This window comes from Chiloscyllium plagiosum, unplaced genomic scaffold (assembly GCF_037043375.1).
Source record: "Chiloscyllium plagiosum isolate Xiang-an unplaced genomic scaffold, Cpla_swu_hap1 HiC_scaffold_4, whole genome shotgun sequence".
In the NCBI taxonomy this organism is placed as follows: domain Eukaryota; kingdom Metazoa; phylum Chordata; class Chondrichthyes; order Orectolobiformes; family Hemiscylliidae; genus Chiloscyllium; species Chiloscyllium plagiosum.
Genome location: NW_028270142.1, coordinates 93,710,690 through 93,738,415, shown reverse-complemented (window position 1 = coordinate 93,738,415; position 27,726 = coordinate 93,710,690). Strand labels below are relative to the sequence as shown.

At 40.4% G+C, this 27,726-nt stretch overlaps 1 protein-coding gene across 3 annotated transcripts in view; it reads left to right on the top strand.

The window, feature by feature from the left end:
• lpin2 (lipin 2) overlaps positions 1-27,726 on the top strand; it is a 126,889-nt gene that overhangs the window by 70,079 nt on the left and 29,084 nt on the right. For all 3 annotated transcript variants that reach the window (XM_087986478.1, XM_087986477.1, XM_087986480.1), the window contains exons 9-14: positions 5,582-5,769; positions 11,534-11,627; positions 16,279-16,348; positions 16,836-16,925; positions 17,580-17,650; positions 20,699-20,843. In XM_087986478.1, the coding sequence (XP_087842604.1) occupies positions 5,582-5,769; positions 11,534-11,627; positions 16,279-16,348; positions 16,836-16,925; positions 17,580-17,650; positions 20,699-20,843 (658 nt within the window). The remainder of the gene's footprint in view (positions 1-5,581; positions 5,770-11,533; positions 11,628-16,278; positions 16,349-16,835; positions 16,926-17,579; positions 17,651-20,698; positions 20,844-27,726) is intronic.

The window sequence follows — 27,726 nt, the reverse complement described above, 5'->3', positions numbered from 1 at the left end:
GTCAATTTTCATTGGATTAAGAATCATTATAGCATTCAACAAAAATCTCTCATTCATTCATTCAATTTGAAATTTTCCAGCCCGTGGGGAATCTCCCCAGTTCTTCATCTTTGCAAAGATTGTTGTAATGCCATCTACAAGGTGTCTGCTAGTAATGCATATTTTGCAGTGCTTAAAGCTGGAAAGCATGAACATAGAAATTTGGAGAAAAAGTAGGGCATTTGGCACTTTAATTCTATAGCATTCAATAAGATTATGGCTGATTTTATATTCTGAATTTCGTATTCCCATCCCTGATAACCTTTGATCCCCTTGTCTAATAAAACTTTATCAACCTCTGTTTTAAAAATACTCAATGATCCTTCCAGCACTGCTTTCTGAAGCAAAGATTTCCAAAGTTGCACAACCTTTTGAGAGAAAAAAAAACTTGCTGCAAAAAAACCCGCTAATTTTAAAATAGTTTTCATCAGTTCTGGACTAATCCACACGAGTATACATCCTTTTGATATTCTCCTTTTCAAGATTATTCAGGATCTTACAAACTTCAATCAATTCACTCCTCACTTGTGAAACAAGCCCAGCATATCCAAGCTGTTCTCCTAAGACAATCTAATCATTTCCCTATCAATTTAGTAAACTACCTTTTAAATGCACTAAAGGCGTTTCAGTTCTTAAATGAGAGTAAACTGTGCACAGTATTCAGGATATGGTCTCGGGGGTATAACTTATTTACTCTTGCAATAAAAGATCTTAACCCTAGAATTCCTTATATGCTGTATCTCCATGCTAACCAGGCACTCAGCATCTTGTATCTGCCCTAGACCTCTTCAATGCTGACTGGCGACATGACTGCCTCAATTTCTCCTCTCCCCTCGCCCACTCCAACCTCTCTCTGAACATGCAGCGCTCCACTATCTCTGCATCAACCTTCTGGTTCACAATCAAACTCACTGACAAAGGCAGGGCAGTGGTAGTTTGGAAAATGGACCTCTATGTCATAGAGGCCTAATGCCAACTTTCCGACACCACATCCTACCTCCCCTTTGTCCATGACACCACCATGATCCATCATGCCAAAATGGCCAGTACTGTCTCTGCTCTCATTGCCTCCGGTAATCTCCCCTCCACTGCCTCCAAACTCAGTTCCACAGCCCCGCACTGCCTGGTTCTACCTGCTCCCCAAGATCCATTAGCACAACTACCCCGTCCGACCCATTTGTCTTCATGTGCTCCTGCCCCACCGACCTCATCTTGTCCTACCTCGAGTCTATCCTCTCCTCCTTGATACAGGCACTTTATCTGCAACACCAACCATGTCTTCCATCTCTTTAGTCACTTCCAGTTCCCTGGCCCTCAGTGCTTTATCTTCACTATGGACGTGCAGTCCTTATACATGTCCATACTCTTCAAGGATGGCCTCCAGGCCATCAGCTTCTTCCTCTCCAACAGACTATCCAGTGCCCCAACACCAATACCCTCCTCTGTCTTGCCAAACTGGTCCTCACCCTTAATAACTTTTCCTTTAACTTCTCCCATTTCCTCCAAATCCAGGAGGTGACCATGGGCACCTGGATGGGCCCCAGCTATGCCTGCCTCTTTATCGGCTGTGTCAAACAGTCCCTCTTTAGTACCTATGCAGGCACTGTGCCCCAACTCTTCTGCCGTTACATCGATGACTGCATTGGCACAGCGCCCTGCACCCAGGCTGAACTGGAGCAGTTCATTGACTTTCACACACACCTTCCATGCTGCCCTCAAATTCACTTGGTCCATCTCGGAAACCTCCCTCCCTTTTCTTAACTTATCCATTTCCCATCTCCAGCGACAGTTTCCAGATGGACGTTTACCACAAACTCATAACTACCTGGATTACACCATCTCCCACCCATATCTTGCAAGAACACCATCCTGCTCTCCCAATTCCTCAGCCTCCACTGCATCTGCTCGGACAAAGAGCGATTCCACTCCCAAGCATCCCAAATGTCCACCTATTTCGAACAAGGTGCTTTCCACCACTCTGTCATCCAAACAGCCCTCAATTGTATCACCTCCATTCCCTGTTCCACTGCTCTAAACCTTCCCCTTCCAAATACAATAGAGATCGAGTCCTTCTTGTGCTCACCTACCACCTCACCAGTCTCAACATTCAAAGCATCCTTAAACACTTCTGCCAATTCCAACTAGTCCCCACCATCAAGAATATCTTTCCCTCCCCACCCATCTCTGCTTTCCACAAAGACTGTTCCCTTCGACGGTCCTTGGTTTGCGCCACTCTCCCCACCTTCCCCTGCAACTGAAAAGATGCAAAACCTGCCAGTACACCACGCCCCTGACCTCCATCCAGGGCCCCAAACAGTCCTTCCAGATGAGAGACGTTCACCTGCCTTTACTGCATCAGGTGCTGCCAATGTGGTCTTCTCTACATCGGGGAGACCAAATGTAAATTTGGGGGATGGTTCACTGAGCATCTAAGCCGGGCCCGCGGGGGCCAACTGGACTTTCCAGTCATTGCCCATTTTAATTCCCCTTCCCACTTCTTTTCTGATATGACCATCCTTGGCACCTCCATTGCCACAACGAACCAAACCACAAATTGGAGGAACAGCACCTTTATCTTCCGCCTGGGCAGCCTACAGCCTGGAAGACTCAATGTTGAGTTCTCCAATTTCACTTCCCAGCCCCTCCCAGACACTTACTGGATTTATTGCTCCCTTTGATTAGGTGCCTGTTTTCACCTATCGCCCTGCCTCCGCCACCCCCTTTATCTGCAGCTCCCTTTACATTCACCCCCAGTCGTGAAAAAGGGTTACACCTGAAACATCGACGACTTCACCTTCTGATGCTTACCTATGTTCTTCCAGCCTCCTGCTTGCCTTCCTTGGATTCCAGCATCTGCAGTTTTCTTTTTGTCTCTAACTCAGAATTTCCGGTACTACAACAACTAGGTCCCTGTATGTTTTGGTAGTTTGCAGTCATTCTCTAATTAAGTAATACCCTATTTTCATTCTTCCTGTCAAAGTGAGTAACTTCACATTTTCCTATATTTTCCATCTGCCAGGTCTTTGCTTATTAATGTAACCCATATGTGTTGATCTGCATTCTTGTTATGTCATCTTCACAACACACTTTCATAATGTTATGACCTTTTAATGATCAATTCTAGCAGCTTTCCAGTAAAGAATTCCAGCAGATGTCTGGCTAACTAATCCAATGCAACAGGTCTGGCAACATCTGAAAGGAGAAATCAGAGTTAACGTTTTTGGTCCGGTGTCACTTCCACAGAACCAATTGTAGCTACCATCAGTTCTGAGGACAGGTCATCAGATGTAAATGTTAACTCTTATTTCTCTTCATGGATGCTGCCAGACCTGCTGAGGTTTTCCAGCAATTTCTGTTTTTATTTTGATTTATAGCATCTGCACTTCTTTCGGTTTTTAACTAATCTAGTTTCTTGTTGTCTGCCTTACCTTTTTGAATTGAGCGAACCTCTCCAGAATTTAACAAAATTTGGAAAGTTAACACCGATGCGCATACGACCTCACTTGGCACTTATTTTAAGACCGTTATGATGAGGTCAGGAGCCAGTGATTTATCAGTCTGCAGCTCCATTGGTTTGCTCAGTACCACTTCTTTTGCAATTACAATTTCATTAAGTTTCTTTCCTCCTCTAAACATACAGATTTGCAGGTATGCAGGGATATTTGTTGTATCCTCTATAGAGAAGACAAGCAAAATATTTATTCACCATACTCGCTATTTCTTTATTATTTACTATGAACTCTCCATTCTTTCCTGTAGTGGATCAGCACTCAATTAACTTTGTTAAATACCTCTGGAAACTCTTAGTATCATTTTTAATATTTCTCACAGCTTTCTCTTATGTTCTAATTTATTAGCCCTTGATTAACCTTATAGTCATTCTCTGTTCTTTGACCAACCATCTTCCCTACCACTTTGCTCAATTATATGTTTCTTTCTGATGTTTGACTCTCTCCTTATCTACTTCAGTTAACCTTCCCTTGAAATCCTCCTTTATAGTAGGAATATGCTTATTCTGAATATTCTTAAATATTCTGTTAAATGTCTGCCACTGATTCTCTCCTGATTGATCATCAAGCCTAACATCTTGGCTCACTTTAGCCAGCTCAATGTTCATGCCCATATATTTGCCATTTTCCAAGTTTAGAATATTCATCTTAGACCCACTCTTCTCCCTTTCAAACTAAATAAAAAATTCTGTCATATTGCATGCTGTCATCTTGGATGCCTTTACTCTAATGTGACTAATAACTCTTGCTGCATTGCCCTGTATCCAAGTCTTGTATAACTTGCTCGCTGGTAGATCCCAGAGCATGCTGCTGTAAGAAGCTTTCAGAAAAGCATTCTTAGCTCCTCATCCAAGATATTATTACTAATCTGATTATTAATATGCAGATTAAAATCACTCCTCATTATTGCTGTCTGTCCATGTTAGACACCCAATGTTAGTTCTAATATATTTCATCTTGCGTCATGATTACTGTTCTGGGTCTGAAGACCACTCCCACAAGTGATGAAATTCCTCTACTATTCTTTATCTCCACCCAAACAGATGTGTTGATGATCTCCTGAACCAAGGCAAACTCAGACTACTGCAGTAATTGATTGTGAAAGCTACCATTCCACCTTTAGTGAGTTACCTATTCTTCTTTAATATCATACGCTCCATAACATTCAGGTCCCAAACTACTTCATCCTCTAGCCAAGTTAATGGTTATCAGATTATATTTATTCACATTATTCTGCATTATCAATTCATGAAGTTTGTTACAAATGCTGTACAACTTTTAGATATTTTTCATCGTTGTAGTCTTGACAACTGGTGTGCTTTTTTCTCTTTCCTCCCCTGCCCTGGTGTCCCTTCCTGCCATTCTCTGGCCTTATCTTTCCACTGATGTTCTGCTCTCAACTTGTTATCAGTTTGCAAATAGGTATTCTATGCCTCTTGCCATTATCACCACCACCACCAGAGAGACAGGCACACATCATTCACTGATCTAATATTATTCACCCCTTCTCACTGTATGTTATTCTCCAACTTAGTACAAACATCCCCAACCATGGCAATGGGCCAGGTAGACAATGCAATTATCAGCACCGTTTGGGCTATTTGGTACAATGAATAGTATCAGTCTCCCTCACTCTTCTGAGTCTTATTACCACCATATTCTTTCTGTTCCCCTTCTCTTCCCCCAACTTGATTGGCATCCTGTACTGGGGTGCATGGACATTTAGCTCATCCACACTGGAAGATGGCAATTATAATGGTAATCCATAATTGCAATTCTGATACCAGCAATATACTACAGGAAATTGTTATTTTAACGTGGATGGTACTAGCAAGGCCACATTGTTAAACCATATTTGCCCTGTAAAGGTCTTAAGTCTCTTTAAGCTTCTGGTGACCTATTACTACCATGTGTTAAGTGTGGAAATCCTAGATAGTAATCTTGCCAAGATGCATAGTTGTGTCATAGATGCAGACATGTCCATTAATTACTGCAACACTGGCTATGAAAATTATAGATCTTTTTTTTTGCAGTGAGTTTGACAGCAATTCTAAACGGTGGACTGAATCAGAGACATGCTCTGGTTCTCAGTCACCACAGTCAGTAGGAAGTGCAGCAATGGATAGTGGCACTGAATGCCTTTCTGATTCAGCAGCTGACCTGCAAGATCTCGACTTCTCACTTTGTGGAGGTCTCAGCGAAAATACTGAGATATCGAAAGGTAAGACAAAAGTTAGCAATTCCAAGTTAAGAAAAATTATCAAGACTTAGATTTTTAAATTACATTTTGTATTTTCACTTACTGCTAAAATTTCAGAGGAAGGTGTTTTCATGACCTTTGTTATCATGATTAATTGTATGTTTACAGCACTGAAATAAACTGTTAGCTCCATTGGTCACCAGTGTTTTTGCTCCACATGTCTGAACTAATGCTTGAAATTTATACTTTTGTAATTTTAGTTTCTTGTTTTTTTTTTCTGTTGCACTTTTAAGTAAAGATTTAATTTATTTTGTCTATCAGAAAAAGTAAGCTAAATGGAGTTTAATTTTCTAGACTTGTCCCTTTCTAAATATAGAAATTCTCATTAATGCTCTACCAATTCTCTGGCACTGTTTTTATTTTTGTAATCCATGTGTACTAAGGGTCTAATCTCATCTGATTTTGTTTATAAATTATGCCTCTTGGTTATAGAGTTCTTCATTGTTTTTGTTTTTGTCCTGTGATTTCCTTGAACATGAAGGTAATAGTATTCCAATATACCTGTTGCTCTTGCCCTTCAAGGTGTTGGAGGGTGCAGGCTTGAAAGGAGCCTTGTTGACTTCCATAGCAAACAATCGTGAAAGTAAAATTCAGTATTTGTTACTTTACTGTTATTGCCTCTTAAGTTATGTTGTGCACACTTAGTAGCCCTATTCAGAGCATGATTCTTTTATTTATGTCTGTGGAATTGTTTCCATTCCTTGATTGCTTTATCAATTGCTTCATGTACATTTTCTATAACTTCTACAATTTATTTTGTTAACTTCTCCTTCGACTGTGGACCTTGGTTTGAATTTAAACATACTGGTGATCTTGATACCATTGTCGGAAAACCCCATCTGACTTACTGATGTCCTTCAAGGAAGGAAATCTGCCATCCTCACCTGGTCTGTCCTATATGTGACTCCAGACCTACCCCAATATGGTTGACTCTCCACTGCCTTCTGAAATGGCCTAACAAACTTCTCAGTTGCAATAATTGCTATGAGGTCTTAACCTAAAAATGAAACCAGATGGACTACTTGGCATCTACCTAGGCATCAGAAAAGGCAACCAGAATAGCCTTGTCAACCCTTCAAAGTCCTCCTTACTAATGCTTGGGGGCTAGTGCCAAAATAGTATTACTTGTCTCAGACACTGGTCAAGCAACAGCATGATGTAGTGAAACTCATGTAAATATAACTGACAATGTCCCAGAATCAATACCCTCGTCCCTGGGTATGTTCTGTCCCACCAGTAAGGCAGACACAGCAGATGTGGCAGCACAGTGGTGTACATTTAGGAGGGAGTTGCCCTGAGAGTCCTCAACATTGGCTCATGATTTCACGAAGTGTCACGACTTCAGGTTAAACATGGGCAAACAAAAAGCCCTCGTTCAGCTAATGAGTCAGTACTCTACCATATTGAACAATATTCAGAGAAGTACTGAGTGTGGCAAGGGAGCAAAATGTTCTCTGGGTGGGGGATTTCCATGTGTCTCACCAAGAGCAGCTTGGCAACAGCATTGCTGATTGAAGTGGTTGGGTCCTGAAGAAAATAGCTGTCTGGGTCTGTGGTAGGTGGTGAGGGAACCAGTGAGGGGAAAAAACATACTTGGCCACATCCTTACTAATCTGCTGGCTGTAGATGCATCCGTCCACTATAAGAGTGACTTACCATAAAGACCTTGTGGAGATGAACTCCCATCTTCACATTGAGAATAATTTGCAACTTTATGGACTGGCATATACCCACTCAACCATTACCATCATAAGCAGGGATCAACCTGATTGCTGTGGCTGTGGGTCTGTTCGCCAGGCTGGGAAGTTGATTTGCAGCACTGAATATGTCACCTTAGACAGGGGTCAAAATGTCTGCATATCAACTTCTCAGCTCAGCGAGCATAGCCACAACTACGGCAGTTGGCACGTGGTGTTTGGTATGCTTTCCTTTATCGGTCAGAGTATCGAGTACAGGAGTTGGGAGGTCATGTTGCGGCTGTACAGGACATTGGTTAGGCCACCGTTGGAATATTGCGTGCAATTCTGGTCTCCTTCCTATCGGATGTTGGGAAACTTGAAAGAGTTGAGAAAAGATTTACAAGGATGTTGCCAGGATTGGAGGATTTGAGCTATAAAGAGAGGTTGAACAGGCTGGGGCTGTTTTTCCCTGGAGTGTCGGAGGCTGAGGGGGTCACCTTTATGGAGGTTTATAAAATTGAGGAGCATGGATAGGATAAATAGACAAAGTCTTTTCCATGGGGTGGGGGAGTCCAGAACTAGAGGGCATAGGTTTAGGGTGAGAGGGGAAAGATATAAAAGATACCTAAGGAGCAACCTTTTTCACGGAGAGGGTGGTGCGTGCATGGAATGAGCTGCCAGAGGAAGTGGTGGAGGCTGGTACAATTGCAACATTTTAAGAGGCATTTGGATGGTATATGAATAGGAAGGGTTTGGAGGGATATGGGGCGGGTGCTGGCAGGTGGGACTAAATTGGGTTGGGATAACTGGTCGGCATGGGCGGGTTGGACCTTAGGGTCTGTTTCTGGGCTGTATATCTCTATGACTCTGAGCTCCCAACCTTTACACAAACTTGATCAAGCTGATTCAATGGGGAGTGAGGAAAGGCATGCCAGGAGCAGCACCAGGCACACCCAAAAATGAGGTGTCTGCCTGGTGAAGCTAACAAACAGGGCTACTTGCATGTCAAACAGCAGAAGTAGTAAGTAATAGACAGAGCTTAAGCACGCCTGGAACCAACGGGTCAGATGTAGGCTCTGTAGTCCTGCCACATCTAGTCGTGAATGGTAGTGGACAATTAAGCAACTTGCTGCAAGGGGAGGCTTCACAAATATCCCTGTCCTCCTCCAGTGCTCTGTTGCAGCAGTGTGTATTGTTGACATGATGCACTGCAGAAATCCACCAAAGATCCTTAGACAGCACCTTCCAAACCTACAATCACTTCCATTTGGATGGACAAGGGCATCAGATACATGGGAAAATCACCACCAACAAGTTCCCCTCCAAGCCATCGTCATTTGACTTGGAAATATGCCCACCATTACTTCACCGTTGCTGGGTCAATATCCTGGAATCCCCTCCTTAAGAGCATTGTGAGTCAACCTATAGCATGTGGACTGCAGTGGTTTAGATTGGCAGTTCACCACCACCACCTCAAAGATAACTAGGACCAGGCAATAAATGCTGCCCAGCCAGTGACATCAAAATCCTATGAGTGAATAAAAAGCACTGTACTTAAACAATACCTTATTTTTCAGTTTCAATATTGTCCTTGTATTTTTATGCACCATTAGTGCTTTATTATTTGCTATTTTCCTTTACTTTTTGTGGAAAGTTTATTTCTCCTGAACAGTTGGATTACTGTTTTAAACCTTTCCCACTCCTCTTTTGCCCAAAATTACCATTTGTAGTTGGTGTTTTATTCCCTTAATTAGTTTCTTTCTTTCTGTCTGTCTTTTTTCTTCCCTTCATTTCACTTTGACTTCTTGCTGGTATGATTGCGGGCAGTCACTCTTATCAAACTTGGAACTCAGATATTTTGAATTCCAGAGGTGAGGTGAAAGTGAACTGGAATCAACACTTATTGTGGGCTAACTCTTTGCTGTTTGGAGTCGCACCTGGCACATAGGATGATAGTTGTGGTTTGTCAGTCATCTCAGCTAAAGTTTGGCCTAAAGCTGTTTTAATGGTCAGGAGCTGAGCTATCCTGGAACCTAGACTAAGTATTGGGCTGGTTATTACTGCGGAAGTGTTTCTTGATAACATTGTCAATGGCACTCTGCACCACTTTAACAATTGAGAATCGACTGGGTTGGTAATTGGACAGATCGGATTTCATGTGTTTATAAGCATGGCATATTTTGTTAATTTATTATGTTGTTTTGTGATTTTATTTTAAAAATTTATTCCCATTCAGGATTTCTTAGACCTGCCACTGGTAGAGTTAGTACTATGGCTAGACAACTCAAAAATCCATCTTGGGACCACTAACTCCCATTTGATATTTGAGACTTATTGCATTTGGATACGTCCAGGCCCTTGTCTTGAAATGTTTCCTACACTAGTGAGTCACTGCATTCTGTTTCATAAGATGGTGGTCAACTCTTTTAAACATCATCTGATGTGCTTCAAGACCTCAACTCTGGCATGGCAGCCTCTGCAATATTTGCTGCAGAGGAAGACCGTGGACTGAGAGTGTACAGAACTTGCTGGCCTTTTTCTCTAGGCCCCCTTCTTTCCAGCTGAACGTTTAGCTTCTACTTGTCTCTTACAATGCCTCTCCAAACAGTTAGCCTATAGAGATCACCGGCTATCAGCGATTCAACTACCAGCTACCAACTTCCAACTTCAGCTTCATATGTTGCTTGCAGGTGTTCTTGTGGCAGAGCTATGGACATGGAAGATGCTGTGTCCAGGGACTTATTGAGCATGCAGAAGGACTTTGGGTGATAGGCCCATCAGTCATCCAATGAATAGCCAATGCTGACATCATTGACGTAGCTTATGGTGATGGAATTGACACAGAGTTGCCAACCTTGCCCTGCTAAGAAATGTGGAAACTGTTGGACTTTTTAATCCTGCCTAGATTAGTAGCGCGTCCTGGGTAATGTGGAGATCAGTATACTAAAGACTCTGGCTTGGTCAGCTCACATTTTGATTTGCTGTTGTCCTATGGTCAGCTTGGACATAACATTTGCAACATTTGTGTGTGTGTTGATTTTTAGCATCAAAAGATTGCTCATGATTATGAAACTATGTGAAGCAATCAATAATATCCAACTCTGCATCTGTTTTAACTGATGTAGGTGTCAAACCAAGTTTCTTTTAAACAGCTACCTTAGTAATTGAATAATTATGATTTGAATTTTTTTCCTTTATTACGTGAATCATAAGTCAATGTCTAATTTAACTAAAATTTAAAACCAAAAAGAAATTAAGTTTAGTGAAATTGAAGAAATGTACTTTGGGCAATGTAATGATAGGATTTCCCAGGGTAACAGAACAGTTCGATTACAGAATGGCTTCTTCCTGTACTGAAACTATTCAGCCTTCTGCCTCTGGCTCTCCGAAGGATCCATTCACCAAGATAGCCCACCTTTACTTCATAGCCCTGCATGTTCTTCTTTCTCAGATATTCCGATTCCCTATTGAGTGCCTCGACTAATCCTGCCATTACCCCGACTCAGGCAGTGCATTGCAGGTCTTAATGACTTGCTTTGTAACAACATTTTTCTTCATGCTGCCATTGCTTCTTTGCCGATCATCTTAATTCTGTGCCCTCTTGTTGTCGATCCTATCCTCATTTGGGTAGTCTTTTCCTATCTCCTTTGTCCATATTTTTCAAATTTGTATAGAGAAGTATTTTTCCAATTTCAGCCATTTTGATGTGGGGAAGCACTTGGTGTAGTCTGGGTACTCCTCCCATTGAGGGAGAAAGCCAGAAACAACATTAAAAGGAAAAATTAAATCAAATCTTTTTGAACAGCTTATAAAGATCAGCTGAAGTATAGGATCATGTTTTGTGGTCCAGACAAATGTGAACTTGCAAGTGACTGGATAAAAGTAGCATTATTCAACTCCTCTTGACAAAGGAGAGCAGAAGGCAGCAAATCATTAGTTTTTCTGTAATGTACTCAAAATCGACTATACTTTATTGATCGGCTATTGAAGGGACAAGGATCATTTAAGATCAAAACGCTTAAGTGGTATTTTGTATTCTTTTGCAGAGAAATTCTTACAACATCTTGTTACCTATCAGCAATTTGCAGAAAATCCTGGGATTATAGATGATCCTAATCTCGTTCTAAGAATTCATAACAGGTATAGTATCCAATAATCTAATCACTGTCTCCTTATTGAGTGTGTGAAGGGAAGTATGTATTTTCACTGAGACAGTATATTTTAAAGCACAGTTGATTGTACGTTGCTGTCTCTGTTAATGTAGCAAACGGAAATAAAGTAAACAATGAAACATCGGATAACCTTTCCCTAAGCATTTAATCACTTAGTCGTAGAGGTCTACAGCATGGAAACAGGCCCTTTGGCCTAACTTGCCCATGCCCACCAGTTTTCACAATTAAACTAGTCCCATTTGCTTGAGTTTGGTCCATACCTATCCCATTCATGTTCTGTATCAATGTTTCTTAAATGAAGGAATTGTACTGTTTTCCACCACTACCTCTAACTGACTGTTCCAGACAAACTTCACCCTCTGTGTGAAAAATATGTCCCTCTGGATCCTTTTTATCTAGTTTTTTAGATCCCCCCTCCCCCCCAACCCACCCACCATGGGGAAAAAGTGCTGTTGGCTATCTACCATATCTATGCCTCCTATGATTTCATAGACCTCAATAAGGTCACCCCTCCGTCTCCTGCACATCCCCTTATAACTGAAATCTTCTAGCCCAGGTGGCATCCTAGTAAATCTTGTGTGCACTCTTGCTGGTTTAATAATATCCTTTCTATAGTAGGGCAACAAGATCTGCATGCAATTCTCCAAATGTGGCCTCACCAACATCTTGTACAGCTGCAACAAGATGTCCCAACTCCTACACTCAGTGCGCTGACCAATGAAAGCAAGCAAGCCAAAAGCATTTTTCATCACCTGTGTCTACCTGTGATTCCAGTTTTGAGGAGCTATGAACCTGTATCCCTAAATCTTTGTTCTGTAATACTCCCCAGGACCCTACCATCGACTGTGTAAGTTCTGCCCTGGTTGGACCCACCACCAAAATGCATTGCATTTATCTAAACTTTGTCTGCTATTCCTGTGCCCACAGGCCTAATTGATCAGGATCTCACTGCATTCCCAGATGAGCTTTGCTGTCCATTATATACCACCAATCTTTGTGTCATCTGCAAACTTAACATGCTTTTTAAATTCTCATCAAATTATTCATATAAATGGCAAAAACAGTGGATCCAGCACTGATCCGGTGGCACACAGCTGTCACAGACCTCCAGTCTGAAAAACAACCTTCTACCTTCACCATCTTCTACCATCAAAGCAATTTTGTATCCAGTTGGCTAGATCTCCCTAGACCCCATGAGATTTAACCTTACTCAACAACCTACCATGTGTTACTTTGTCAAAGTCTTGCTGAAGTCCATGTAGACTATGTCTACTGCACTGTCCTATCTACTTTCTTGGTCACCCCTTCAAAAAGATCAACTAAATCAGTAAGACATGATTTCCCATGCACAAAGCCATGTGCCAGTCCCAAATGAATCCTTGCGCCTCCAATTGCTTGTAGACCCTGTGTCTCAGAATCTCCTTTAGCACAACTTACCCACCTCAGACATGAGCTTTGCTGGTCTAGTTCCCAGGCATTTCCCTGCAGCCTTTATTAAATAATGGTGCACCATTAGTCACCCTCCAATCTTTAGGCACTTCACTCATGGCTGTCGATGATACAAATATCTCCCCTAGGGGCCCCGCAATTTCCTTCCTAGCCTCCCACAAAGCCCTGGGATACACCATTACATCCTGGGGATTTAACTACCTTAATGTGTTTTAAGACTCCCAGCAGCACCTCTTCTGTAATTTGGACTGTATTCAAGACATCACTATTTGCTTTCCTAAGTTCCCTAGCATCCATGCTTTTCTCCATGGTAAATACTGATGAGAAATTCATTTAGGATCTCGTGCATCTCTTGTGGCTCTTCATATGGATGATCTTGTTGATCTTTAAAAGACCCTATTCCCTCCCTAATTACTCTTTTTGCCCTTCATGTACTTGGGGAATCTCTTTAGTTCTCCTTTTACTTTATCTGTCAAAGCCATCTTGTATCCCCTTTTAGCTCTCCTGATTTCTCAAGAGTGTATTGTGACACCCTCTGTACTTCTCAGGGAATTCAGTTGATCCTAGCTGCCTATATATGTCATATGCCTCCTTTTTCTTGACCAAGGCTTCAATAACTCTAGTCATCCAGGGTTCCCTACCCTTCACTCAAACATGAACAGGCTGGCCCTCTACCTCACCTTTGACAGCCTCCCATTTACCAGATATCTTTTTGCCTGCAAACAGCTTCCCCCAAAACTTTTTGCAAGTACCTGTCTAACACCATTGAAATTGGCCTTGCCTCAATTTGGACCTTTCACTGTGGACCAGACCTATCCTTTTCTATAGCTGTTTTAAAACCAATGGAATTATGATCAAAGTGCTCCCCCTCTAACACTTGTCACTTGATCTTCTCTTGGGAAATAAGGCAGGGGAAGTTTGGCCCCTTCTGTAGTGGGGCCATATTCCTGCTTCATGCGCAATTCTTCTTGAACGCACTTAATTTTATTTTTATCCAAGCCCTTAACACTATGGCAGTCCTAGTCAATGTTAGGAAAGTTGAAATCGCCTACTATTACAACCCTATTATTCTTGCAGCTATCTGCAATCCCCTTGCATATTTGTTCTTCAATCTGACTACTGGGGAACCTATACTGCAGTGCTATCAAAGTGACTGCCCCCTACCCCCCCCCCCCCCCCCCCCCACTTTTGTTTTCAGTTCTTCCCATAGTTCTGCAGTCTCTGTAGATTAGAATAGTATACAGCACACTTCTTTATTCTTCATAGTGTCATAATGTCATACAGCATGGAAACAGACCCTTCAGTCCAACATTTCCATTCTGACTAGATTTCCAAATGAAATTAGTCCTATTTGCTTGCATTTAGCCCAAATCCCCCTCAACCATTCTTATTTGTGTATCTACCCATATGTCGTTTGAATGTTGTAACTTTACCGGCATCTACCATTTCTTCTGGCTATTCATTCCATGTACGCACCAACCTCTGTTGAAAAAGTTGTTCCCCAGGTCCCTTTTAAATCTATCCCCTCTCACCTTTGGGCGGCACGGTGGCACAGTGATTAGCACTGCTGCCTCACAGCGCCAGAGAGGGGTTCAATTCCCGCCTCAGGCGTCTGACTGTGTGGAGTTTGCACATTCTCCCCATGTCTGCGTGGGTTTCCTCCGGGTGCTCCGGATTCCTCCCATAGTCCAAAAATGTGCAGGTTCGGTGAATTGGCCATGCTAAATTGCCCGTAGTGTTAAGTGAAGGGGTAAATGTAGGGGAATGGGTCTGGGTGGGTTGTGCTTCGGTGGGTGAGTGTGGACTTGTTGGGCCGAAGGGCCTGTTTCCACACAGCAACTAATCTAATCTAGTCTAATCTAATCTAACCTTAAACCTAAGCCCTCTAGTTTTGAATTCCCCTACCCTAGGGAAAAGACCTTTGCCATTCACCTTATCTATCCCCCCTCATGGTTTTATAAACCTCCATAAGGTCACCCTCAACCTCTTATGGTCCAAGGAAAACAATCCCAACCTCTCCAGCTTCTCTTTATAACTGAAACTCTCAATTCCCAGTAGCATCCTTGTAGATTTTATCTACTTTCAGAAATTTCAAATTTAATAATATCCTTCCTGTAGCAAGGTGGTCAGAACTGCAGTTAGCACTCTGAAAGTGACCTCACTGATGTCCCATACAGCAGCAACATGACTTCCAAACTCCTATACTCAATACTCTGATCAATGAAGGCAAGTGTGCCAATTGTGACCTTCACTATTATCCACATGTGATGTCACTTTCAAAAAAAATTACATACCTGCACCCCTATATTTCTTTGTTCAACCACCTTCCCCTGGGCCCTACCATGAACTGTATGAGTCATGCTCTGGTTTTGATTACCAAAGTGCAGCACATCGCATTTATCTTAAATAAACTCCATTTACCACTCCTTAGCCCATTGGCCCAGCTGATCAAGATCCTGTTGTACTCTTGAAATAACTTTTTACTGTCCACTGTCCCACTGATTTTAGTGTCATCTGCGTGCTTCCTATATTCTAATCCAAAAATCCAACAGTGGATTTAGCACCAATTCCTATGGAACACTGCCGGTCACTGGCCTCCAGCCTGAAAAACAACCCTTTACCACCAACCTCGCCCTCCTACCATTAAGCCAATTTTGTATCCAGTTGGCTAGCTGACCCTGGATTCAGTGTTGTTTAATCCATTGCCATCAGGTAATTCGAAGAATGTAAAAATATAACAGGAAAGAATATCTAGAGTAAGATTTATTTCTGCAATTAATTTATTCTTTACAACCACAAACATTTTATAATCACTTTGGAGTGGATCATGAATTCTATTGCAGGACATTGCTGATGAGGATTATTCTGGCTAGAAAGTTGGAAGACCTTGGGAGTGTTTAAGAACAAATACACATTGTTTCTCTGTTTTGAATGCGTATGTCTCAATTCTGAAAACTGGTTTGTACTGCTGAGTTGCAGCTTGTTTCTTTTACGTAATGTTTTGATTAACAAAGTACTCCTTCGGCTTTGTTTCTAGGGATTTTGCTGTAAACAAAATTGTGACAGTATTTTCCACCCTGTATGTGTCTCCTTTTTTTTGTTGCAGGCGCACAGTTTGAGTTATCTTCTTTTCTCTGGAAATTACTTAAGCAAAGTATTTAATTTTACAGGTACTATAATTGGGCATTAGCTGCTCCCATGATTCTCAGCATGCAGGCTTTCCAAAAGTGTCTACCAAAGGTAAAAGAAACATTCAGTCTCTTAATATTGCTGAATTAATGTTCCAGTTTGTGGAAATAGAGCAAGGGTCTAATTAGAATTGACAATACAATGTTTGATTAGTCAACTACCTGCATTATGAATGGAAGTCTTATCTTTTTAAAATCCATTGTATTGATTGATTGATTCACTACAATCTTCTGCTCTCCCTCTCCCATGAAAGAAAGAATAGTGGTACTATCTGAACAGCATATTCAAATTGACCAGCATGAATCTGTTGGGCAAAGTGGCTGCCTCCTGTGCTGTTACCATTCTAAATAGCAGGTGTAAATTTTAGGAATGTAAAACATTTCACTGCAAATCAAATAGACAAGCTCTGGATCTAAAGAAGTATGAAAATATGGTAAATGTTGCTTGAATTTGAATGGGGAGCATTGTTTTTGTATAACTGTATTGTGAATGTAATATATCAACGTTTTTTGCAAAACATACATTCTGTAACCTATAGGCAACAATTGATGACTGGGTGAAAGATAAGATGCCAAAGAAGTCTGGTAGATGGTGGTTCTGGCGTAAGAAAGACAATGCTGTCAAACAGGTATTATTGCCAATATATACCATGCAGGATGGAATAGGATAAATTTGAGTCTGTAAAGGATTTTATTAAATTGTTTTACCTCTAATTCTTTAAATTAACAATCAGCATTTTGAATATTAGTTTCCAGATATTTAAATATTTTTCACTCTTGACCAAGCATCTACCCATTGAATTTTTTTCCTGAATTTTCAACATTTAGTGTGAAAATTTGCTTTAAAAACTTTTATTTTTAACTTGTAATAGGAATATTATGTAAGGAATATATTAGACTTTGGTAACTGTACTTCAGGTAGTTATTTGTGTGAAGCCTTGAACGAGAAGACACCTGTTTTATCAGGATATCACTCCCCTTGCCCTGGCAGGGCTGCTGCTTACACTTTCATGCCTGTAAAATGCAAACAGTGGTGGTCAGAAGACAGAGCTTCAGCTACTAGTGAATTTTTCTGTTGACCACTAACCAGGCTACCCATGTAGAAATTGACAGTAGGTCTCTCAGATGTGATCAAGAAAGGAAAGAGAACATTTTGTTGCAAATTGGGTTAATTATTGGTTGGATTGTGCCTACTGTGTGGATGGTTAGAAGTAATCAGTTTTTATTTTCCCATTTTCTGTCTTTTGTTATTATCTCTATATAAAATTTCTGTGTATTGACAGCCTGAAGCAAAACAAGAGAAATTGGATGAAAGCAGCAAACCTGATCAAAGCCAAAACTCTGCCACCAGCAGGTAAATCTTTATACTTTAGCACAATGTACAACCATTATTTTAATTATACTGCACTGAAGAGCCTTCAGTTAGGATTTTTTGGTTTTAATGGAATTAATATTTTTTTCTTTCTTGACGTTATGAGGGAGAGAACTCTTTATTTTCCCTGTACCTCAAAGGTTTAACTCATCACCTTAAATTGGAAGTAAACCTTGCATGAACTTAGCAAGAACTCAAGTATTGTTGTGAGGGTACAAGAAGAAGGAAGATACTGACTGTGGAACAGACAGCGTTCTGTGCAGTCCTTTCTATCTTTATCTTGCTTTTGTGATATGATTCACTAGAATAGCATGTAAAAAATCAAGTCCTGCTCTTCCCGGAGTCATCACAAAAGTGAACATTTTTGAAAGAAATATGCAAAATCTACTGACTACCTGATTTTCAGGTTGATAGAAAGCACAGGCCAGGTTTCTGACCTTGACAAGAAATTACTATTTCATACAGGTTATTAGTTTCTAGCTATAAGTAAACCATTAATCTAAATTACAAAATCGGCTTGAGGAGGGTTGTGTTGGAAGGTTGTTTTATAGATTAGAGGCCTGTGACCAGTAGTGTGCTGGATCAACTGCTTTTTTATAATAAATGGTTTGGTTGTGAATATAGAAGAAATGCTTAGTAAGTTTGCAGATGACACCAGAATTGGTGGAATAGTGGGCAGTGAAGAAAGTTATCTTAAGGATACAACAGGACCTTGATTAGATGGGCAAATGGACTGGAATGGTAGATGGAATTTAAGATAAATGGGAGATATATTTTGGTAAGGCACATCAGGGCAGGACTTACTCGTAATGGTAGGTTCCTGGGAATGTTGCTAAACAAAGAGACTTTGGGGTGCAGGTTCACAGTTCCTAGAAGGTAGAGTCACAGACCGGATAGTGAAGGAGGAGCTTGGTACAGTTGCCTTTATTAGTCAGTGCATTGAGTATAGCCCCTCCAGCCTGCTCTGCCAACTAATAAGGGTTATGGCTGATTTTTGTTTGTGTTTTGAATTCCACATTCCTATCTCTTCCCAATAACTATTGATTCCTTTGCCTAGAGAAAATCTATCTAATTCCACCTTAGAAATATTCAATGACCCCAATCTCTATCACCACTCCACTGAAGCAGAGTTCCAAAGCTTCTCAATGCTCTGAGGAAGGGGGAGAAAATTCTCATTTCTGTTCTAAAAAGGCTACTCATTAATTTTGAACACTATCCCCAAATTCTGAACTCATCAGCAAGAGGATATAACCTTTCCCTGTCAAAATTGTCAAGGTCATTTGGATCTTGTACTCTATCAAGTCACTTCTCCTGAACAAGCTCAACTTATTCAACCTTGCCCCATAAGACAACTTATACATTCCAGGGTCAATCTAGTAAGCCTTCTCTGAAGACTCCCCAATTCATATACATTTTTCTTTAAGTAAGAAGACCAAACTCCACAGAATATTCAAGATGTTGTTTCAACAATGTTTTGTATAACTGCAGCGTATCATTCCCCCTTACTTTTCAGATCATTTCCATTAGCCATATGAGTCAATTGCTGTACATATTCATATTTTGTAACTCCTGCATAAGGAAACTTTTATCCTTCTGCATTTCAGAATTGTGCTCTCCATGTCTGTTTAAGTAATGCTTTGCTTTCTGCTGTATGGTATCACTTCACACTTGTCCACATTATACTCTATCCTCCAGACTTTTGCCCATTCAACTTATCAATATTAGTCTTCAACCTCTTTGCATCCTCTTCATAATATGCTTACTTATCTATTTTTGTCTGCCCAGCACAGATGCCTGCAAGATTCCACTTGTCACATTCAGAAAAGAGTAATTTATGATACAGGAGTACTATGCACAATTTTGTTCTGCATCCAATGTAGCCAGGTTTAAAAATTGATTTGTGGGATGCCTATTTGGTTTATACTGAGTTTGATTAAATTAGGCCTTTGATTCTAGAGTTCAGACAAATGAGACTTAATGTAATTCAAAACTTAATAGATTCAAAAGAGACTTGACTGAACAGACAGAGGTTTATTCTGCTTTCTAAAGAACCTAAAATACAGGGCACAGCCTTCGTGTAAGGGGTGGTGAGAACAAGAGCAGTCAACCTGTGGTGGTGCCGGGAGCAGAAGCAGGCTGCAAGGCAGAGTATGTAGGCAGCCTGGGGCAGGGGAGGTCGAACTCTTGAGGAGTAAGCCCAGCATGGCTATGGACTGTGGTGTTGAACTGTTAACTGTGTTTCTTTGTTTTATTTCTATGTTTTATTAAGTGTTTAACTTCTTTGTTTTCTTTATTTTTCTGCTTTGTACCAAAAATCTGTATCTAGCTTGTTTTGTACCTAAAATGGCACCGAAAGTGGTGAATTGTAAACTTTTCACTGTACTCATGTGAGAAGAAACCTAATTCAATCATTCAGGATGGAGATAAGGAAAAATTTCTTCATTCAAAAGGTTGCAAATCTTTGCCGTTCTCTAGGCCAGGGAATTGTGCATGTTCCAGTATTGAGTATACTTTAAGCTGTTTTTGGTGTTTCAGGGAATCGAAATGTATGGGGAATATTCAGGAAGTAGAATTGAGACTGCAGATCAGCCATATTGAGAGCAGCATGAGTGTCTACTCCTGCTCTCATTCCTTATGTTCTCAATCTGGTTAATGATATACTTTTGTATTTAGTTCATGCAGTCCCTGGTGAAGGGATGCACTATTATTTTATATTTCTAATGATCACATATTCAGGTGGAAAAACCTACAAAAAATCTGCAAGAGCAGTGCATGTTTGAGTCGCAATGATGTCTGACTACCAGTTATATTTGATTTTTTTTCAAATTGTGTAGCTTTATGGATTAAATTTACCATTTGTTTACATCAGGAAATAATTAATATTCATGAGATTTGTGATTTTACTGCAAACTAGTTGTGGAACCATTTCTAAATATGAATTTTTTTTCTACAGATTATAAATTCATGCATGGTTTTTGCTACAATTTAGTCAGTGTTTTGTTTTTCCTTTTTATAACTGTGTTTGATGAGATCCAAAGAAGGAGACGACTCTAGTGATGAAGACTCCACTAACATAAATGAACCAAAAGCAAGTGACACAAAATTATCAGAGAACTCAAATCAGGGATGTTCCGTCTCGTACAAGAAGTCACTGAGATTATCCTCAGAACAAATTGTAAGTATTTTTCTCATCATTTAATTTACCCATTTTGGTAATTAGCAAAACTTTATCTTTATATATTTCGGTGTCTGGACATTCCGATGTTGGGAAATTGAACTTTTTATTAATTATGTACAGACTACCTAACTTCAGAAGTGGATGAATTAATTAATTAGCTGTTAGTATCATGAAAGAGCACATATATCTTTGACTGAGCTGCAATCATAAGTGCCATGTATGCTAAAGTTATTTAAATACACTATTGTAAATATGGTAACTTTCTAAAATATAAACATACAAAGGAATTGATTTGTATATCAGTTATAAGATGAAAGACTTCCTTTGAAATAGACCAACAACTAAACATCTAAATTTAAGTTTAATTTCTAAGGATTTTTAAAGCAAGGCTCATGTGCAAATGGGAGTTTTGGTTGGAGTTACAGTAAGCATTCCCTTATACTGACCATAATTTTCATTTTCTTTCAGTGCAGGCCTGATGTCATTTAGATATTTGTGATGTACAGTTTGTTTTTTTTAAGGGCAAACTGAGTAATTGCAAGCATAACTTCATTTGTAGGTAAAATACTGGGAAAAGAATTTCTGAAAGGAAGTATTAGAGCATGGGTTAATTGAGGAAAGTGGGCACTGATTTGTTGGGGGAATGTTGCCTGAATAACATTTTTTTGAGGAGGTAAAAAGGAGAGTTGATAAGAATAACACATTTTATGTTGTCATTTGAAAAGATCCCAAATGACAGACTGTCTGGAAAAGTAGACACCTATGAGTCTCAAAAAGGAGGAGCCATGTCAGGTATAGACAACTGTGACGAAGTGAATTTCTTTAAGATTATAAAGGGTGTATGGGCATTCTTAAGAGGAAAATCAGAAGACCTTAATGTGGATACGAGATAGCATTGGCAGATAGGTTAAAGATAATCCACAGAGATCGCACAAGTTCTTTAAGAGCAAAACAACAACAAGATTAGGAGATCAAGGAGGCCTTCTGTGTGTGGAACCACTGGAGATGGGAGAGACATGAAATGATTATTTGCTAGTATTTACTGTGGAGAAAGAAATGGAGACTAGGGTACTTGGCAGGGAGAGGAGAATGAGGAGACAAATATTGATGGTTTGAAAATAGTCTAGGTTGCAGAAGAGGAGGTGCTGGAGGCCTTGAAAAAACAAAGGTGGATAAATCTCCAGGACCTGATCAGGGACTTTGCAGGAAGCTAGGAAAGAAACTCCAGGGCCCCTAGCAGAGAGATTTGTATCATCTACAACCATGGGTAAGATGCAGAAGGACTGGAGGTTGGCTAATGTTGTGCCTTTATTTAAGAGGGGCCGTAAGGACAAGCCTGAAAAGTATAGACTTGTGAGCGACATTTTGTGGGGGGGGGTCTGAGAGTTGGGATTTACTTGTATTTGGAGATGCAGAGACTGATCAGAGAGAGCGTGGGAGCCATCATTAGAGATGGCTTTGTGTATGGGAAATCATGTCTGACAAACACTAGGGTTTTTTGAGGATGTGACTGGAGGGATTTCAAAGAGGAATCTGAGTCCTCTGTTCAGCATGTGACGAAGCTACTCTTTTACCAAGGTTATGCTGCACTTGGCTTTTTTTTCCTCCCAGAGAAGTTGTAAATGAGACAAGTCTGGGGTTGAAGGGTTTTAGGGCCAATGTGATAATAGCCAACAGATACTGCCTCATGCTGAAGGCTTTCAGGTTTAAAAATAACACTTGTACAATGAAAGGAGAGTGGCAGTTCTCCCAGCTCAGTATTTTTTTCTAGTTTGGTTTGGTTTGGTTTTTAGCAGTAGTGTGGAAAAACCTGCTAGACCCAAAGGAGCGTTTCCAGGCTGGTACGTTCTCTCTGACTCCTATCCAGTTCAGTTTATCCTCTTGTGTCAAGAGGTGTTTATGGATACTGTTGTAAGTATTTGGCTCAGCATCATTAATTTTGGATGATCAGTTGGTTTTTCGGAGAGATTAAGTTATTTGGTGCTCTGCTTTCTGTTGTTTGTGTTTCATTCAGTAATCTTGTAAATAAATTCTGTTTTGTTTTAAACTGAGGGGTTTAACCAGCGGCGTTTCTCCTGGAATATCCACTTTCCACCTGCTTAAAACAACTAGCAAAGTTAGGGTCTGGGCTACTTTCTTGAAATGTTTTGGGGGGAGGTCTGGCCTGGTCCATAACAGATTGGGGCTCTTTGCGGGGTTTGTTCTGTAGTTCCAGATCGGGACTGAGGTTGTTGGACTCGAAGGCAGCGAGTGGTGGGTGTTCAGTTTGGCTGGTTTAAACAGTGTTTGGCATAGCAATGGCTCTTTCAGTCACCAGGTGGTTTCTGAGGGTGGAAGAAGTGACCATAGGAGTTTTACAAAAGGTGAATAAGGCCAAGCTGCTGGAATTAGCAGACAAGTTGGGGTTGGAGCTCCCTCCTTCCATGAGGAAGAAAGAGATAATTACAGCAATAGCTCAGTATTTAAATTTGCTGGAAATGCTATCAGAATCGTTAGAGGTGATTAAAATTCAATTGAAAATGAAGCAGCTTGAGTTAGAGGCAAAAGACAAGGAAAAAGCAACCGAAATGAAACAGTTTGAATTATGATTAAAAGCAGAGCAAAGACAAAAAGAGAACAGAGAGGGAAGGAAGTGAGGGGGAGCTGGAACTTCAAAAACTGGCACTTAGACAGGAGTTCAAAAATTCACTTTCTGAAGTAGTGAGAACCCATATGGAAGAGCAAACAGTTAAACGGCAAGATCAGCTAAAATGGCTGATGATTGAAGTCAGTGAGGGGTAAAAATTGGCAAAAAGAGAAATCCTCATGTGGAAAAGGAAAGGTAGATTTCTAAAGATCATAAGGGTAACTTACCACAGTGAAAAGGAAACCCTTTAAAGGGGAAGGAGAAGTTAAAAAGCTCTGGTGTTTTCAATGCAATAAAGTAGGTCACACAAAATAAATGTTGGTGGGTTAGGAAGAGCACTGGAAAGCCAGATGTAGGAAAACAGGAAAAGCCAGGGAATTTTGTTGAAGTGTTAACTAAAAGTACAATGGAGGATAGAAGGCCAGAAGGATAGTACACCAGAATGTACAACCTGGTTGGAGGTTGGTTGAGGAAGAAGTGGCAGATCTTCTTAAACCATGTACCTGAGTAGATAAATTTTATTTGCATAGGCCAGGAGCAGGCGGTAAAGAGGTTGCAATATTAAGAGACACCAGATCCTCTCCATCTGTGATGTTCAAAGGTGAGGAGATATGTACCTTATTAAGGTCTATTGCCAGAAAAAGTGCTAGTAACAGGAATTCGAGCTGAGACAAGATGCGCTCAATTATGTAAAGTGAGGTTAGTGTCCAGTGAAGAGGGAGAAGTTGTGGTAGGAGTACTGGACAAACTCTTAGCTCCAGCAATACAATTTGACCTTGCTAATGATATAGCTGGTTCACAGGTAGGAATGCTACCTACTTGTGGTTTGAAAAGCCAGTGGAAGCGCACGCAACCGAACTACTGTAGGACACATCCTGGGATTTTTCCTGACTGTGTGGTAATGAGGCCACAAAGTCACCAGTTTAAACAGGAGAGATCAAAGATAAGAAAATCAAAGTGGAATTAGCAGAAATCCTGTTTGATTAGATGGTTGAGACAAGCCAGGAGCAGATAGATGACAAAGCAGACATCTTTAGCTCTGATAAGTTAACGGAGTTACAGTAGAAGGATGAAAATATAAAGCAACTGTACCCAAAGGCATACACAAAATGAATCTGATCGTATCCCTGAATATTGTTCTTTTAAAAAAAATTGTCTTAATGAGGGCTATCATGTATTCAGGCAGATGAAAAATAGGCAGAAGTTCATCAAATCATATTGCCAGTGGGTTATAGAAAGGAGCTGTTGCTACTGGCACCTCTAGGGGATCATTTACGAGTTAAAGAAACTCAAGCTAAAATACAAAAATACTTTTACTGGCCTGGAATGTCCAACGGTGTAGTTGAATTTTTCCAGACATGTCAGGTAATTGGAAAACAGGCAGTAATAAAACCTGCACTTTTAATACTTATTTGTGATTTGAGGAGCCTTTTACAAAAGTCTTAATTGATTGCGTATATCCCTACCTAAAGCAAAAAGTGGGCATCGGTATTTGTTAACAATATGGATTGTCGACTAGATTTCCAGAGGATGTTCTATTACACAATATTACAGCTAAAAGGATTGTAGAGGAATTATTCAAATTTTTCACTAGATACGGACTACCCACAGAGAGAGAGTCCAATTTAAGGGTCAAACTTCACATCAAAACTATCCATAACTTCCTGGGATAATTTAGAAATAAAACAATTCAGAACTACTGTTTACCATCTAGAATTGCAGGGACTGCTAGAAAGGTGGCATCAGACATTCAAGACCATGTTGATAGCTTGTAGTCAAGATTTAGATGCCCCAAATAAATCAACTAAATTCAGTCCACTTGAATTAGTTTTTGGGCATGAAATGAGAGGATCATTAAAATTGATAAATTCAGAATTCAGAGACCATTTAGGTGGACTATGGATCAAATTTTCGGGACCGATTAAATAGAGCAGGGAAGTTGGCTAGACAAGAAATGAAACAGGAAGCAGACAAGAAATCAAAAATTCGCAAAATTGCTGTCAGGGATAAGCTATTAGTGTTCCAGTGATAGGTGAACCTTTTTAAAAGCAAGGTTTAGCCGAAAAGAAATTGAGTGAGGTGAACTACTTTATAGGAACTCTTGACAAAAAGAAATGTGTGTCATGTGAATATGCTCAAAAGGTATTTTGACAGGGAAGTAAAGCAAGAGGAGAATGTTATTGACTACAACAGATTGAAGATCCAAGTTCAGAGGATTCTGAATTGGACAATGAGGAATTTTTTAAAAATTAGAATAAATTGAGTTATCTTAGAAGAAAATCAAAATGACCTGAAAGTTATTACTATTACATGGGGAAGTATGTGGAATTAAGCTGGAAAGTACTAACCTAATTATACATGATGTAGATATAGGAGCTGCTGTTCTGATTAAGCAATGTCCTTATAGGAATAAGCCTCTAAAGTTGGCACAGGTTCAAAAGGAGATTAAATGCATGCTCTCGAAGTGAGTTAGTGACTGGAGTCAGCCATAGTAATGGTGCCAAAACCAGATGGTACCCAATGGTTATGTGTGGACTATCGCAAAGTCAATGCAGTTACAAAGACTGATGCATATACGGGCGGAACGGTGGGCTCAGTGCTTAGCACTGCTGCCTCACAGGCACCAGAGTCCCAGGTTCAAATCCAACCTCGGGCAACTGTCTGTGTGGAGTTTGCACATTCTCCACATGTCTGCGTGGATTTCCTCCGGGTGCTCTGGTTTTCTCCCACAGTCCAAAGATGTGCAGGTCAGGTGAATTGGCCATGCTAAATTACCCATAGTGCTAGGTGCATTAGTCAGAGGGAAATAGGTCTGTGTGGGTTACTCTTCGGAGGGTCAGTGTGGACTGGTTGGGCTGAAGGGCCTGTTTCTGTACTGTAGGGAATCGAATCTAATCATATCTGATTCCGCATTTGAAAGACTGTTGAAAAGGTGGGACAAACAACTTATATGTCTAAGTTGGACTTGGTCAGAGGATGCTGATAGATACCTTTGTCAGAAAGAGCAAAGGCAATTTCGGCTTTCGTATAGCTGAATGGACTAAGTCATGCCGTTTGGCATGACAGTTTTAAGTCATGCCGTTTGGCATGAAAAATACCCCGGCCACATTTCAGAGACTAACCGATTAAAGTCATTGTCAGACTACCCAATTGTATCATATATTGATGACCTGGTGATTTTTAGTCATATGTGAAGGAACATTTATCAGACTTGTTGGATCAATTTAGGAAGACAAGCTTGGTGATAAACCTGGCTAAAATGAATTTGCCAAAGCCCAAGTACCTTCCTGTGCCATGTTATTGGGTGTGGACAAATGGCTCTATAGGATGCAAAAACAAAGATAATTGGGGATTTTCCTAATCCATTGACAAAAAGAGCAGTATTCTGGTTCCTTGGATTGAGTGGATTTTATTAAAAATTAATAACAATGTTTAGCAGTGTGGCTGCTCCACTCACTGAATTGCTAAAGAAAGGCAAGAAATTTCAGTGGACAGTGAACTGTCTGAAGGCATTTGACAGATCGAAATCTGTGTTGACCACTGCTTCAGTATTAGCAGCGCCTAATTACGCCAAGCCATTCAAGGTGGCTATTAATTCAAATGATGTGGGTGACGGTGTTGTGCTGTTACGAGAAGACAATGAAAAGATAGGAAGACCTATCAGCTATTTCTCCAGGAAATTGAACATTCTTCAGTAGAAATATTCAACAGTTGAGAAAGAGACTTTGAGCTTGGTTTTTGTATTAGTGTTTTATGTTGCCAGTAAAGAATCTGAGGCAATCATATACCACTGATCATAACCACTTGAAGTTTGTGGAGAAACCCAAAGACAAAACTGCCAGACTGTTTACATGGAGCTTGTTGTTATAGCCATTCAATTTGAAAATTGGGCAGGACACGAAAACGTGATTGACGCAATGTTGAGACTTGAATGAGAAATGGAGGTGTTCGGTGGCAGAAATAACAGACTGAAACAGAATGCAGTTGTGCAAGTTTGCATGTTTATAGACAATGTAATGTATATCTGTGTTTTAGAGTACTAAGGGATTTTAAAATGAAGCCATAAGGGGGAGACATGTGACAAAGCTGCTCCTTAAGGTTATGCTGTCTTTGGCTTTTTTTTCCAGAGAGATCATAAATGACGCAGACTCCAAAAAGTCTGTGGGTTGAAGGGTTTTGGGGCCAGTCTGATAATAGCTAACAGATATTGCCTCAGGCAGAAGGCTTACAATTTTTTAAAAATAGACAATAGGT